At 46.3% G+C, this 13,672-nt stretch overlaps 1 protein-coding gene across 2 annotated transcripts in view; it reads right to left on the reverse strand.

Annotated features, from left to right (window-relative positions):
* Positions 1–835: 835 nt before the first annotated feature.
* ANK3 (ankyrin 3) overlaps positions 836–13,672 on the reverse strand; it is a 182,533-nt gene continuing 169,696 nt past the window's right edge. Inside the window, exons 41-47 of one of the 2 annotated variants that reach the window (XM_063307756.1) lie at positions 12,326–12,416; positions 10,916–11,297; positions 9,644–9,748; positions 7,335–7,418; positions 7,142–7,198; positions 4,476–4,561; positions 836–2,410 (exon numbers count right to left, since the gene is read on the reverse strand). In XM_063307756.1, coding sequence (XP_063163826.1) covers positions 4,493–4,561; positions 7,142–7,198; positions 7,335–7,418; positions 9,644–9,748; positions 10,916–11,297; positions 12,326–12,416 — 788 coding nt within the window. In that variant the 3' untranslated portion in view covers positions 836–2,410; positions 4,476–4,492. Of the gene's footprint in view, positions 2,411–4,475; positions 4,562–7,141; positions 7,199–7,334; positions 7,419–9,643; positions 9,749–10,915; positions 11,298–12,325; positions 12,981–13,672 lie in introns of both variants that reach the window. The other variant, XM_063307757.1, reaches the window with a different exon arrangement.

Here is a 13,672-nt window from a genome sequence, read left to right on the forward strand (position 1 = left end):
GGGGAGATTCTCTTGGGAGGCTCCAAAAACAATTCTTTCATGTCCTTTGGCAATCCGCATGCCAGTCAACTTGGTGTTTATGACTGAACTTTCTTAAAAACAGGCAGCATTCACACTGATTATTAAATGATACAAATGCTTGCTTTGTCGAAAAAGGCAATCTTGCCATTTCCTGAAACAGTTCTTTCTACAGTTGTGGCAGGATCTTCATTTGTAATTCCAGAATTGTATTTCTTCCCTGACTATGATCCAGTCGCTATTCTGCTGTGCACCAGTAAAATGAACTCTGCAGTCTCTTGATGGTTGACTTACCACTTGAACTCTGCTACAGGAACGTCTGTGCTCGTGAGAAAGGCCCAGGGTCTTGGCTTCAGAAGGGTGCTGCTATTCGGGGGGGAGATGAGATTTTGGCTGCCTCGGGGAAACCGAGGGCCCTTTGCTCTGAGAACTGAGCGTTCCCACCCCCGCCAAAGGCGGGAGACGGCCCAAAGGACTGAGACCGAAGGCCTCGGGGGCCGCTGCCAGCAGACATCCAGATGCGCTAGGAAGGGTGCTGGGGGGGGGAAGGAACAGGAGCCGGTAGTCTGGGAAAGGGGTAGAGGAGGAAAAATCTGGTTTCGGCAAAGCTCAGACCCGGACGAAAGGTGAAGAAACGAAGTGGGAGGCAGAGGAAGGAACAGCGCAGGAGCTGAGGGGACAGGTGGGGCCAGAAGACCCCCAAAGGCAAGCCGAAGGAGGCCCGGAGGAACTCATGACCCTAAGGGAGAAACGGGGAGGCAGAGCCTGCCCAGACCATTCGCACCGGGCACAAAGCACGCTGTAACCTCCAAGTAACTGAAGTGCGTTAACACAATTTATTTTATGCTTAAATTATCAACTAGATCATCCAGTGTTGGTGGGTTTTTTCATACATATGTAATTAGAGCTATTATCAACGAGTCCTGTTTTCATATGAAGATAATTAACAAATTAAAAGTATTTCACCAAAAACCCAAATAAAAATGCCCTTTAAAACACAGCAGCCTTAACAACCTAATATTAATCTGCTAGGATGATTACACGATTGGCTTCCTTAAAGATTCTACATCTTAGAGCCAGGACACAATATAGTAATATTTTTACAGCGTGCTGCCACTCTGTTAGCTAAGAAATTCTCTCCCTTCATTCCTCTCCCCCAACTTTTTTTCCTTAAATATCCCCAACCGGTGCTCCCAGGAACACCCACCCGCTTCTAAAAGCTGCAAAGCGTCTCCCCCAGTGGAAAGCAGGACAGATAGCACCCCCTCCCAGAAAGCAACTACGGTATACGTTATGGTTTCTGTAAGTTTTAGGTCATTTCCACTGAAAAAATTGGCAACAACAACAAATATTAGATGAAGGGCTTTGTGTTTAGAGGTTACACTCTCTAACGGCCGCCCAGTCCGGGCTGCGACTCCCCACCCACTGCAGCTGAAATGAGGAGGCGCCCCTTAGCCGCTGGGCTCGATGAAGGGCACCCCAGGACCTCGTCTGTCGTGTCCCAATCTAATATTTGCAAAACTGGAAAAGAGTTCATCAAAATAAGGTGGAACGCATGCATCAAAATATTAGTACTCTGGAGAGAGAATCTTTTGTTTCACAGAACTACCGAATTCCCTGTCTAAGGAATCATTAAATTTGCAGCAGATTTTAAAGATTTTTTTAAAATCAAGCTAGCATTTTTGCATATACAAACATTATAATTGCTAAATATACAAGAATCTGTGAAGATACACCCAGAATGCCTCGGCAGGTGTAGCGGCCCTCCGAGAGACTGATTTCTGTTCAGTGCAAATGCACTATTCAGTTTGTGAACTGAGAGACAGCGCCTGATCAGCCTGGATCCTCTGCTTCTCCTTAGAATTTACACAGTGTTATTTACAATGAAACAAGCAATGTTAGTCTTTTAAAAAAAAAAAAAAACGAAAACAGGTGTATCTTAGTACCCTGACAGTTTGGGTCTGAGAAAAATAAGGCGAACTGTTGTGGATTTTAATAATTTTTAGTGTCTTTCTATAGCTTGAACCATTTTCCAGTGTCATTTTAATTTGCTGTTGCAACAGGAATTCCTTGGTTTCACGATGGCCTTGCGCTGCTTCAGTGAAGCTGCCCCGTAGGAGCACCCTGGGCATCCGTAGTATCTGCTCCCACTGCATCCTCTCCAATGGTGTGAACAAAAGTGGATTTCCATGCTCTTGTAGAACTGGCTCATGCTAAATTAAATTTGTTTTTGTTGTGTTCTTCACATAAAAACCATGCGGTTAATGTGTGGAAGCAGCAAACACACAGACGCGCGCGCACACACACACTTTTGTCCGTGACTTGATAATTCCTGTTGGTTTTATTCTTCCTTGAGTTTCTCTCTAGAATACTGGCAGTAAAAGCACACAGTCTTGGGTCAAGTGGAAGAGGGTGGGGAGGAGAGAGAAAGAGAATACGGGTATCAGAAACATTCACGTGGATAGCACTGAGCATTCCAACCGTACATAATTACTCTGCGCCTGTCCCCTAAGACGGAAGGCCCGCCCCACGGCCCCTGCGGTGTCGGCACATCGATCTAGTCCACTGCCAGGTTGGGCCGTGCTTTCTGCTTCCTACAGACTTTTGCAACCCCCGAGTTATGGCGTGTAAGCTGCCATCTTCCCACTGCCACCAGCAGGGTTACATATCCACGGCCAAGAGGACTGGTCCTTGAAGTGCAAGGCTTACCACTCCCAACTAGCGTATTAGAACAAAACTGAAGCATATTCAGAAGAAGACGTAAATCCAGCTTTCCAAGATTCTGGCGCGGATCTACCCCATCTTTACAACCTTGGTTTTAGCCACCTGTTCAGGAAGATGCTTCCCAATTCAGTGAGCTGAACATAAGAGATTGGAACAAAACCTTCCAAATTAGAAGTTACCTGGTTTTATAGGTTACAAAGCATAACTTATATCCAATCAGACTAGCAGTAGGTGGATATTCTCTCATGGTAAATGGCGCAGCGCCTAGCTGTCTGAAGGGCCGTCTGTCTCCCATCGGATCTGTATGATCAGGCACCGTGGGCTTGGTTCAGGTCCCATCGATTAAGCCACGTCACCTAGTGGGACCCAAGACACGGGCCTTCTCTGTTGCAGTGCCTGGTTGGTCCCCCACCTCCCCATCTTCAGGGAAGCCCTAAAACCATGGTTACTCCCTCCAGCCATGGATTAGGGTGCCTGGTGGGCCCCTCTAGGTTTTGGGGGATGTGGGGGGTTATTTCTTAATTGCTCCTTTGGGGCGACTGCTTTTTTTTATGTTACGTAGTTTTATTCTGTTTTCAATTTTGTGAAGCCGCCCAGAGTTGGGCAACCTAAAAACTGGATAATAAATAAAATAAATGTAAAAGTGACATAAAGTACTGTTGTCAAACACTGTTTTCTAGCCAGTGCTAATGCGAATTATCACTTGCAGCTGCCTTTGCAAGTCTTGACACAACAGTCTGGCAGACGTTTGAGGAAAACTATTCGGTGCTCGTACGTTGAGCTCCTTCACAAGGCTACACACATTATCGTAATGTGAGAGTTGCTGGAGCGCAGGCTTATCCCATGGAACCGGAGTGCCGAGCTCTCGGCAGTTCTTGGAGAATGCACATTTGCCTGTTTTTACAGTATATCCAGCCTTTTTACTGGCGCTGTTCCTGAGCTTTTCCTCTGGCAGCAGATACAGATACTAAGATGCAAATATTTCACTGCCATGTCAGTACAGAAATCAGGGTTTTATCAACAATCCAATCCCCCTTTCCTCTGAAGTAGAACCACCATGGCTCCAGTCCTTCCTTAGGCACGAAGGCCAGCTGGGTGACTTTGGGCCTCAGCCCCGCCCACCTCACGAGGCTTTTGTGATGGGGAACACAGGCGGAAGGGGCATCACGTACGCTGCCTTGGGCTGGACAACCTAAGGATGGGATGGGAATCTAGTATCTCTTAAAGCATTCCAATGATTCCATCAGAGCTGATCTCCAAGAAAGTACCACTTAAGAGTTACAACAAAACAAAGTTGGTGTAGGACAAGATTTTCTTGCATGAAGACAAAACCAGCGGACCCAGAGAAAATCCAGCGTTCTGATAACTTTGGTTCATGCAGGTGATCTGCAGAATTGGCACTTAAGAGGACAGCCACTGCTGTGGTTGTCACTCTAACATCCCCAGAAAACGTTCAGTTGTCTCCAGCTGTTCTTTTTAGAGAGATTTACTTCCCCTTGGGCTGCATGGCACTTCTCGGACCTTCGGCCCCACTGTTCCCAGAAGGCCCCCCTCTCGCTGGGTGGAGGCAGCCCCATCAGCCCATTTTCAGGAAAGGAACCGCAGAAACCCTCTCTTGCTAAGCATGGAAGGAAGGCATGCCAAGAAAATACATCCCAAGTCTCATACCACTTCATAAAGGTTCAGTAATTGCTCGGAGTAGTAAGAATAAAAGAGTTACGTATCCAACTGACCGTTCACTGTTTGGCTGTTATGAATAGGTCGTCTTCTCTGCATGCCGGGCTTCCTTTTTCATCTTCACCTTACATCCTTCTCCCTGCTTTAAAAAAAGGAGACGCCTTCAGATATCAAGCTGATGTTTTTGTCACATTGACTCCACGCGATAGGGGTAAGTATCAAGCCGTAAAATCTACCACATCACACAGATGGCTGTCGTCTGCCGAGTTGCAAAACGCGAGCATCCAATACAGCCAGTAGCTGCACAAGATGACGTGTGTGCTGACCCAGGCGCTAGCATGGCACGGGGGTCATCATCCAAAATGAGTACCCTGAACATCACACCGAATTCTGGGTATTCCACTGTTCTTCCACCCAGTTTACCGATCTCCCATGAAGGGTGACCCCAAGTTAGCAGATCCTTTGCAAGCCAACACCCACCGATTTAAAAAAAAGCTGAGCTTTAAATTAAGCAGATTAGTTGTGAGAGACAGGACTGGGGAAAGGGAAGGGGGATATGCACCAGAGCAAACCATATCCTCATTAAGCATTCTGAAAGCCCCCCCAATATTTTTCTGCTTGAAAATAACAGTTTAACGATTCTGTCAAAACCTGGATTCTCCAGACCTCTATTCAGCAGACCACAAATGCAATGGGCATTTTTTTCTTTTGGGCAAAATCCATTATTTCCGCCGCAATAGTGACACAAAATAAATTACGCCCATGATACAAATTTTCATCTCTTCCCCCCCGCCCAATCATCCATTCAGCTGAGGTTTTGCTGCATTGGGCTAAAGAGTATCCCCACGGATGATCGATCTGGGACAGGAGCTTCGAGGGTGACTGAAGCCTGCTGGCCCACTGTCCACACGCAGGTCTCCTGTGGCCAAAGCTGCTGTCAGGTCCCCCGAGGGGGAGGGAAGAGCTGGGGAGGGAGGAAGTGGGAGGCCCCACCGAGCCGTGGCCGGGGCTGCTCGGAGAAGCAAGGGCTTTATTGGGAGATTTCTGAACCGGCCTGGGATTCCGGCCCAAACATCCCCAAAGCCCTCAGAGAAGGAGGAGCAATGAGATTGAGTTGGTAGGGAGGGTTTAGACCTGGGACGGACCGTTCAGATTCAGTGCTGCGTCTCCTCTTCTAAGAAAACATTCTCTTCTTCTACCTCCTCCTCTGTTGGGTTAGTGATTGCTAGTTTTCTTGCAAATGTATGCAAGCCTTCACCTCACGTAACCTGAGGCAACCGGCCTTTTTCACATCCTCCCATTACTCCCTAATTAAAGCCAACACCCCTTTTCATCATCATCATCATCATCATCATTCCAGTGTTAGGTTGACAAGTCACCCCTGCAAACTCCAAAACAGCTTGGGCCTGGTAACCCTGGAGAAAGACTGGAGCTGATTCCTGGGGAAAGAGCTTTTCCTGTTCTGCCCCATCCAGATTCCAGGTGTAGGAATCCTCCCGTTCAAGAGCAGGAGGTGACAGAGAAGGGTGGAGATCCCAGAAGACGTCTGGCAGGCAGATGTGTTCTCTCACCTACGCCCACATCCACAGCGCGCGCACACACACCACCACCCCTGCTACGGTCAATGAATGCATAGTCAGGTACGCATCTCTCTGAAGAGCATCTGAACCCTGCATCCACAGCCACCAAGCATCCCCAGGACCTGCCTTCTGTTCTCCATGGCCTCGATGGCCCATGGCCCTCTCCTAACTCACTGCTGGTGCCAGAGGCCAAACTCTGCAGCCAATTTAATAATTTGATGGACTTTTCTGGAGGAAAAAATGTTCCACCTGTGTTCCCCATCACAAGAGGGAAGGGAAGTAGCAACAATGGCATTTCCTTTTCAGGATGAGCAATCGCTTTTGGTTGTTAAGTCACAGGCTCGTTCATCCCACAGTTTCTCAAACACAACATCCAGGTGAGGATCTGGGTCTCCTGTCTCCATTTATACATCATTAGTTACTTAGAAGACAGATGCCTAGCAAGATTGAGTGCTTTCTTTTATTAAAATTTTATCTTTCTGCCCAGGCTGTTAGAAAATTGGGTTGCCACCTGAATCTGAGGAATGATAAATCCGGAGGAATAATAAGAATACCCCATGAGAAAGGAAAACAGTATATGGACCTGTTATCCATTTGGACTTCAAACAAAAGGTCAGGGATAGATCACCATGGAGAAAACCTACCTATGCGGTCGCTGGGAGCTGAAAACAACCCGATGGCATATAACCAATCAGTTTCATGCCTGTGCTTTTGGTCACTTGCAATGCTGTTCTTGTGCACCTTCTACGGTATCTACTGGGGACCTCATTCTAGTAAGTTTTGCCCCAAAACACTCTGCATCCTGTCTTCCTTTTGTAGAGGAAACTGACCAGGAGGCAGAAGACGGGAAGAACAAAGTGCTCACAGGGAATAGTCTGAAATTGTGTTATTAATGGTTTTGCTAGTAAAGCCTCGCCAGCCAAAACAGCAGGTAGATAACTCTCTGAAGCCACAGGGGGAAAAAGTAGTTGCCAGCCAACACAGATGCGCCTAAGATTTTATCCTTTCACTTCATATGCACCCTGAAAGCACAAGCGTTTTGCTTTGAGGGTTTCGCCGGAGGTCAGTCTGCAAGCCACCAGCCGCTCAACCGCATTTTGAGCCAGGAGGAGCCATTGCACCCCACGCAACCCTTTCATTACCCTGATCGTTTTTTTCACGCGTGGGACAACAATACGTCTCAACACTTTCCGGGTAACCTGCGAGAGATAACATAGGAGAAACAAAGTCGATACGTTTTCTGCCCGGGCCTGGAAGGGCAAAGGTGGTGTAAAAGGAATCCATACTTAGGACATGAAAAAGAGGGAGAGGGATGAATCTGCAAAAGAGAATTACTTTTCGGGTGACGGTATTGCCTTCTTCATCGGTAAACTGCTCTCGCGTAACAGATTCACCTGGAATGTTTTTTGCTTCCTCACCCTGGTAGAGAACATGACAGGATCACAGGATTAGCCCTACCCGCTTGGCTCCCACTGCTGCTTTTTAACACCACTCCAAGCCATAAAAGCCATGCCAGGCGAGACTGTCTTGTTAGGAACAGCACTTCGAGAGGGTCTTATGACACGTTATTCATGGCTCTGACCCTGTGGATCACGCTGACTTCCTTACATCGTCCAAGGCCATTTATGGGTGGCTGCTGCGGGCAGGAAGAAGGGTCAACCTCTCCTGTCAGGAGAGCCACTGGTGGTGTGTGTAGGGTCCACTGGGAGCTATAGGTCTGAAAACGGCCACTGCCGGGTTGTCTGGATCATCCCCGAATGAATGCTGCTGTGGCACAAGGGTCATTCAGTTGCCCCAGTCTGCCGTTCGAAGAGAGCCAGTGGACTCAGGTGAGGGCTTAGCCATCAGCAAGTGCTGCCTGTCGCCTTCTTGTTCCTCAAGGGCTGCGGTTCAGCACGGCTATGATCCAGCTATGCCACTGGCTGAGATTGTACATCAAGCCAGGGAACAACGATCTGTCCCAAAGTAGGGAGTCATCGTTCTGTGTGCGGTCATATGTTCTAGGTCTAGGGCCCTTCCTTTTTAAAAAAACTGAAGGCAAATATGGATGTACCGAAAAAACACGGAAACACGTTTCTTGTGCTAATGGATCTATAGCTCCATCCTCTCTTTGGAAAGCAACAGCAATACAGACTGACTGAAGGCTGACAAAATCTTGTTTTGAATGTACATCAGAGAAGGTTCCGTAAAGGTTGTGCAAGTAGTTTGTGGGACTGACTCATTACAGCTTGAAAATTTAAGGTCAGATGCATACGGAAGTTGACATAGTGATATCAGGATTTCGGGGAGGAGGCATGTCAGGGATTCTGTAAATCTAAAGAGGGTTGTCCTATTGCAGAGCCCAGTATTAGTTCAGGAATTGCTGCTGTTCTCTGAAACAGGGTTCCTCGACCTTGGCAACTCTTAAGCTTTGCTGGCTGGGGAATTCTGGGAGTTGAAGTCCGCACAGCTTAGAGTTGCCAAGGTTGAGGAACCCTGTTCTGGAAGGTCCCGAACTGGATGATCCTCCCACGCCCAAGATCCTGTGTGCCTTCACGTTTCAGCAGCAAGTATTTGGGAAATAACTTGTCACTTTCACTAACCATTTAACTGGCTTTAATTGCCTTGGTTTTCATTTTCTTTCTGGGTTTTGTATTTCGTATTAGGATTGTGAGCCACTCTGAGTGCTTATACAAGATGGGATATAAACTGAATCCCAATCATCACCATCACAGCAGCAGCAGCAGCACAAAAGCACATCAGGGCTCCAACCTACACCAAAGAGGTCGGCTTCCTCAGAACCACTTTCACAAAGAGCCTTAAGAAAATTAGGAAGTCCCTGGGATTCCACTCAGACTGGATCAGGAGCAATGGCCAAGCAGGTCCAGAGCGGCACAGAAATGGAAGATGTCCTATTTCTCTTTTTAGAACATGGTTTTGACTACCTAGATCACTTGTCTGAAGGTGCTGCTGTGACAGCCCCCAACACTCCCCCCGCAATACTCCCAGCTATTCTTTACTGTTCAGCTGAGCAGTAGTAATTTACACGTGCTTGAGGAAGACATCAGAAGGAAGTTATGAGGAAGGGAAGCCAAATTAACGTATTTGTTTTGGGACTGCAGTTGGCCAAGCTACAGGACTGGTTCAGGACGTTTTGCCACTTAAGATGAGGGGCGAGAGGGCATCAGTTGCTCCATGGACAAACATGAGCAGGAATCTTTCTTCAACACTGGCTGTGCGACATGTGCCTCTGATTTTCAAAGCAGCAGACAAGCCTGGGGCCTTCCAGACAGCTGGACTGGTGCACACAGAACTCCTTCCCTGTGCTCTCCCTCCGTATGTTCTGTTCTCTAAGACAGAGGCCTGATTTGTCTTTCCAGCTGCAGCAGCTCCTGGTTATTAAGCTGCTCTTGATCTGATTTAGTGTATTCAACTGCATTCCAGCGCATTTAGAGTCATGCATATAAGGAGATGCAACCATGCAGCACAGGATGGGATTATGAGGAACAACCCATGGTGCAATTTGGTAGTTTCTCCAAGCAGGTCTGTGGGTTGTGCAAGGGAGAACACCTCTCACACCAGAAGAAAGAGTCTAACATGAGCCATGGTATCAGCACTGCAACCCACATGCACTCCGTGCCAGTGGCACCACAGTCACACCGTACCTTCAGAACGAAACGCCGGCGATAGACCCTCGTAACGATCCTCTGTTCTTCATCTGAACTTGAATCACTCTGAACCTCACATTCACTGCCACTCTCACTAAACTCCTGATAAATGCAGTTTTTAGTACATTTTACCCACTCGTTTAAAAGACAAAAATGAATCTGAGCAAGAACAGAGGGAAAATGGTTATTCCCAAATTTAGGTTCACTCCCTGAACTACCATACTGGGAATGTGGGTCCTCTTGCTCCTGAGGGTCATATTCCTAAATGTGGGGCATGCGGCCATGTTGCCTTGATAGCATCTAAAGCACAGAACAGATTTGCACAGGCTTGGCACAGCTATAACCTCTTCCCTCTGCAAGCGGTTTTAGGCGCAGGGAGGGACCGGGGTGCGCATGCATTCTTCCTGCCCAGTACACATTCCCCCATTCCCCCTTACTGGCCTCAAGCATATTTTCATCTTATATCAACAACTATGCTTTGCAAAACCAAAGCTATTCTCAAGGTTGTATATGCCCAACACCCCCTTCTCTTTCTAGTCCCAACCAAGATTAGTGGTACAATAAATGTTGTTGTTGAACAGGATTTGAAACACTACTTCAAAAAGCAGTTTCAAATTTGAGCCAAGCTAAGAATTTTGCTTAACTCTGCGGCCACACAAGGAAAAAAAGTCCATCATGTTTTAGCTCCACCATCCACCTTTACATGTATTTTCCCATTCAACAATACATATTCTTGTAATGGGAAAGAATTGCTTTTAGGCCTGAAAAATGTGCTGTTTACATAGAGAATCCACCCTAAAGTTGCAAGTAATGTCAACATGCTACTCAACTGAAGCATTTTCCAGGGATTTCTGCAATACCAGAACGAGCTAAGCTAGGATTTGATGGCATTTGGCAGGCTGGTGCATCTCACATGTATTTCCTGCCCCTTGTGTGGTTTTATTTCATGTGTGTCTCCCTAGTTTTGCATTAGGTATGAGCATCTCATTTACAGGTGCTCCTACACTCACATCAAGAGCTTGGCTTTAATCAAGATTCTTGGAGAGTTTGGTGAGTGGGTGGGAAGTGGGGGTGGGGGGGCTGCAAAATGAAAACCTGATGCTCTTCACCCTTGAGTCCAGCATGGCAACATGGGCCCTGGGGCGCAGCAACGTGTATGCTGACCTTGAGAGACCAAGAGAGGGGTAGCTGCAGAATAGGAAACAGTGGGTTGGGAACGGTGGCCTGTCCCCCTCCTCCCCAAGCCAATTAAGTTCATGGCATTTATACCTTTTGTTCCGACACGGCTGCTATTCCATCATCTTCCTGAGCTTTTGATCTTGGCTTGCTGCTGTCAGAAATACTCCAGCTTGTCTTTTTCATGCTAACAGGCACAGAGGTTTTAGGTGTATCAACTGCTGGCTTGTTTGCCTCTTGCAAGGATTTCTGGTGGGATGTTAATGAGATTGTTTGCTGCTCAGTTCGGAGAGAGCTTTGCATTTTTGGTTTCACAGTTTCCTTGTCGCCCTGCTTTCCTAGATTGTTCACAGAGTCCTGGACAAAAGACTTGGCCTTTGCTTCTAATGTAGATTCAGAGGAGCTCCCGTTCGTTTCCAGTTTTCCTGCTTCCCCTTTGAAATATGAGGTAATAGAATCTCTGCATTGATCAGGGCTACGAGAGAGAAAGAGCCAACCCAAGAAATAAGGGATGGAATCATCACATCACCTCTCCACAGGCATTCAACAACAGGCTTACATTTATGACTTATCAAGAAATAAATGCACAGGTATGAACAAAAAGCCGACTGCAGCTATAGGCAAGTAATTATCTACACATTGTGGCTCTGGAAGTCAGAATCGTTCCAGATATACCAGGAGATGTATCCAGCCAATAGTCTTGAAGCAGGGTTTCTCAACCTTGGCCACTTAAAGATGTGTGGACTTCAACTCCTAGAATTCTCCAGCCAGCAAGGCTGGCTGAGGAATTCTGGGAGATGAAATCCACACATCTTAAAGTGGCCAAGGTTGAGAAACCCTGTCCTGAAGAATCACTGTGCTCCTCTTAAGAAATAAATCTGGACCTGAGCAAGATTAAGTCTGACCTGGCTTCTCTGTTCCATAATGGCCAGCCAAGGAAGCACACAAGTTCTGTATGAAGGAATGTTTCCCCTGCTTCCTTCCTGGCCATGGATGTTGACACACAGTGGGTGAGCTGAGGGGCTTGATCCTTGATTCTCATGGGAAACAACCTACAGTTCATACAGTTCTCTCACCATATTCCCAGGGTGATGGGAACAGCCAACAAGATCCTGATAAAATCTCCAGATGTTGTAGGCATATCCACAAGGAACAGGGACCCTTGGTGCTGGCTCTGGATCTCTGGAATGCCCTCCCCAAAGCCCAGTTGGACCAGTCTCTTTCCCTTTTGGGAGTCATTTGAGCTATTTTAAATTCCTGGTTTTGATTTCCCTGTCCTAAATATCACAGCATACATATATGTCTTGAGAACATCAGTTGGTCTATAAAATATGGTTAACTAAATAAATAAGCTATTGATCCCTGCTTTTTAAGTGTCGTGTTTATATATTTCCATCTAGCAGGAAAAAAATTAAGACAAATTTTAAAAAAACCCTATAATATTTGAAAACCAGAAGAATTGTTGGTCTGAGACTTAGCTGGATCGGCCTTAGCCCTCCATACCTGTCATCTAGTCGATTCAGCAGCTCACCACTTATTCTGCGTCCTGGAGATGTTGGGTCCACCTTGACCCTAGAGGCCTCATTCTGCCAACCTGAAATTGAAGACATTTCCTGTTCGGCCTGCTGCACATAGTTAAGTATAGACAAGATTTTTTCTTCCGTCATTTCCCCAGACTCAACTACTTCTTCGAGGCAAATATCTTCAAACAGAGATTTAAGCTTTTCTTCTGTCATCTCCTCATCAGTACCAGACATCTCTCTCTTGTGGCGTTCAGTCCTCACTAAGGTCCGACTAATCTCTTCAGCTGGTGCTTGCATTCCAGCATAGCTACCGAGATAGCGAGGGTAATCCTGGAGATGTATTTCTTCCAGTGGGCTCTGGCCTGCATCTTTAGAGGTTCCTTCTCTAGGCACTGAGTTATCATACTTGCCATCTTCCAGTGAAGTGTCTTCTTCAGTGACCATGGGAGGTCCTGCAGCTGTCTCCTCTAGGTTTCCCTGTGAAGTTGCTAACACATCACTCAGTCTACTGGGAGTTTTAAGGGGTGACTCTATACTAGAGAAATCACTAGCCAAATCATCTTGATGGAAATGGCTGGGTGGCACGAAGCACAACCCAGGGGGAGTTTCCAGTTCCATTTGAAAGGTGGGATAACCTAAGGAAGACAGCACATTTGGACTAGTTGCAATGAAGAATGGAGTAACATAAAATCAAGCATTCAGAATGGCTGATTACTTAAAATATGAGAACTATATGAAACAGTAAGAGCAATTTAATTAGGAATGGAACAATGAATTCTTTAAAGAGTGCAACAAAACTGAAGTCAGCAAAACTGCTAGCACAGTACACCTACAGCTGATGTCCACTTGCAGATATTTTAGTGATTTCACAACTGAAGAATTTTCTCTTCTCAATCAGCTGGACAGAACCTCAATTGTTGTTCAATAATTAGGTATATAAATAATGACGATTTGTGGCAGAACAAATCATTTCTGCTTTTATTATAGCTTAACGATGGTTAAGAATAAAGTTACTGCCTGCAAAACAGGCAAGTATCTTACAAGTATTTTAAAATTGGCTTCATTTTTATTATCGGCATATCCTTTTAATATTGACCTACCTGCCATGCATAATCATCACTGTGCTATATACTTCAATTTAGTCAGTGCACTGTGAGAATAGAGTTGATGTAAAAAAATGGAAATAAATCTCAACAAGGACAGAAAACGGTAACTTGTTATCTACGACAGGACAGAAAACACAAACGACGGGTGGGGAAGGGGAGAGAATCTATGCATAAATTCCAGGAACAGTGTAACTGTAGAGGTGAGAGCACTGTGATGAGTG

The sequence above is a fragment of the Candoia aspera genome, chromosome 6 (genome assembly GCF_035149785.1).
Source record: "Candoia aspera isolate rCanAsp1 chromosome 6, rCanAsp1.hap2, whole genome shotgun sequence".
Classification (NCBI taxonomy): Eukaryota; Metazoa; Chordata; class Lepidosauria; order Squamata; family Boidae; genus Candoia; species Candoia aspera.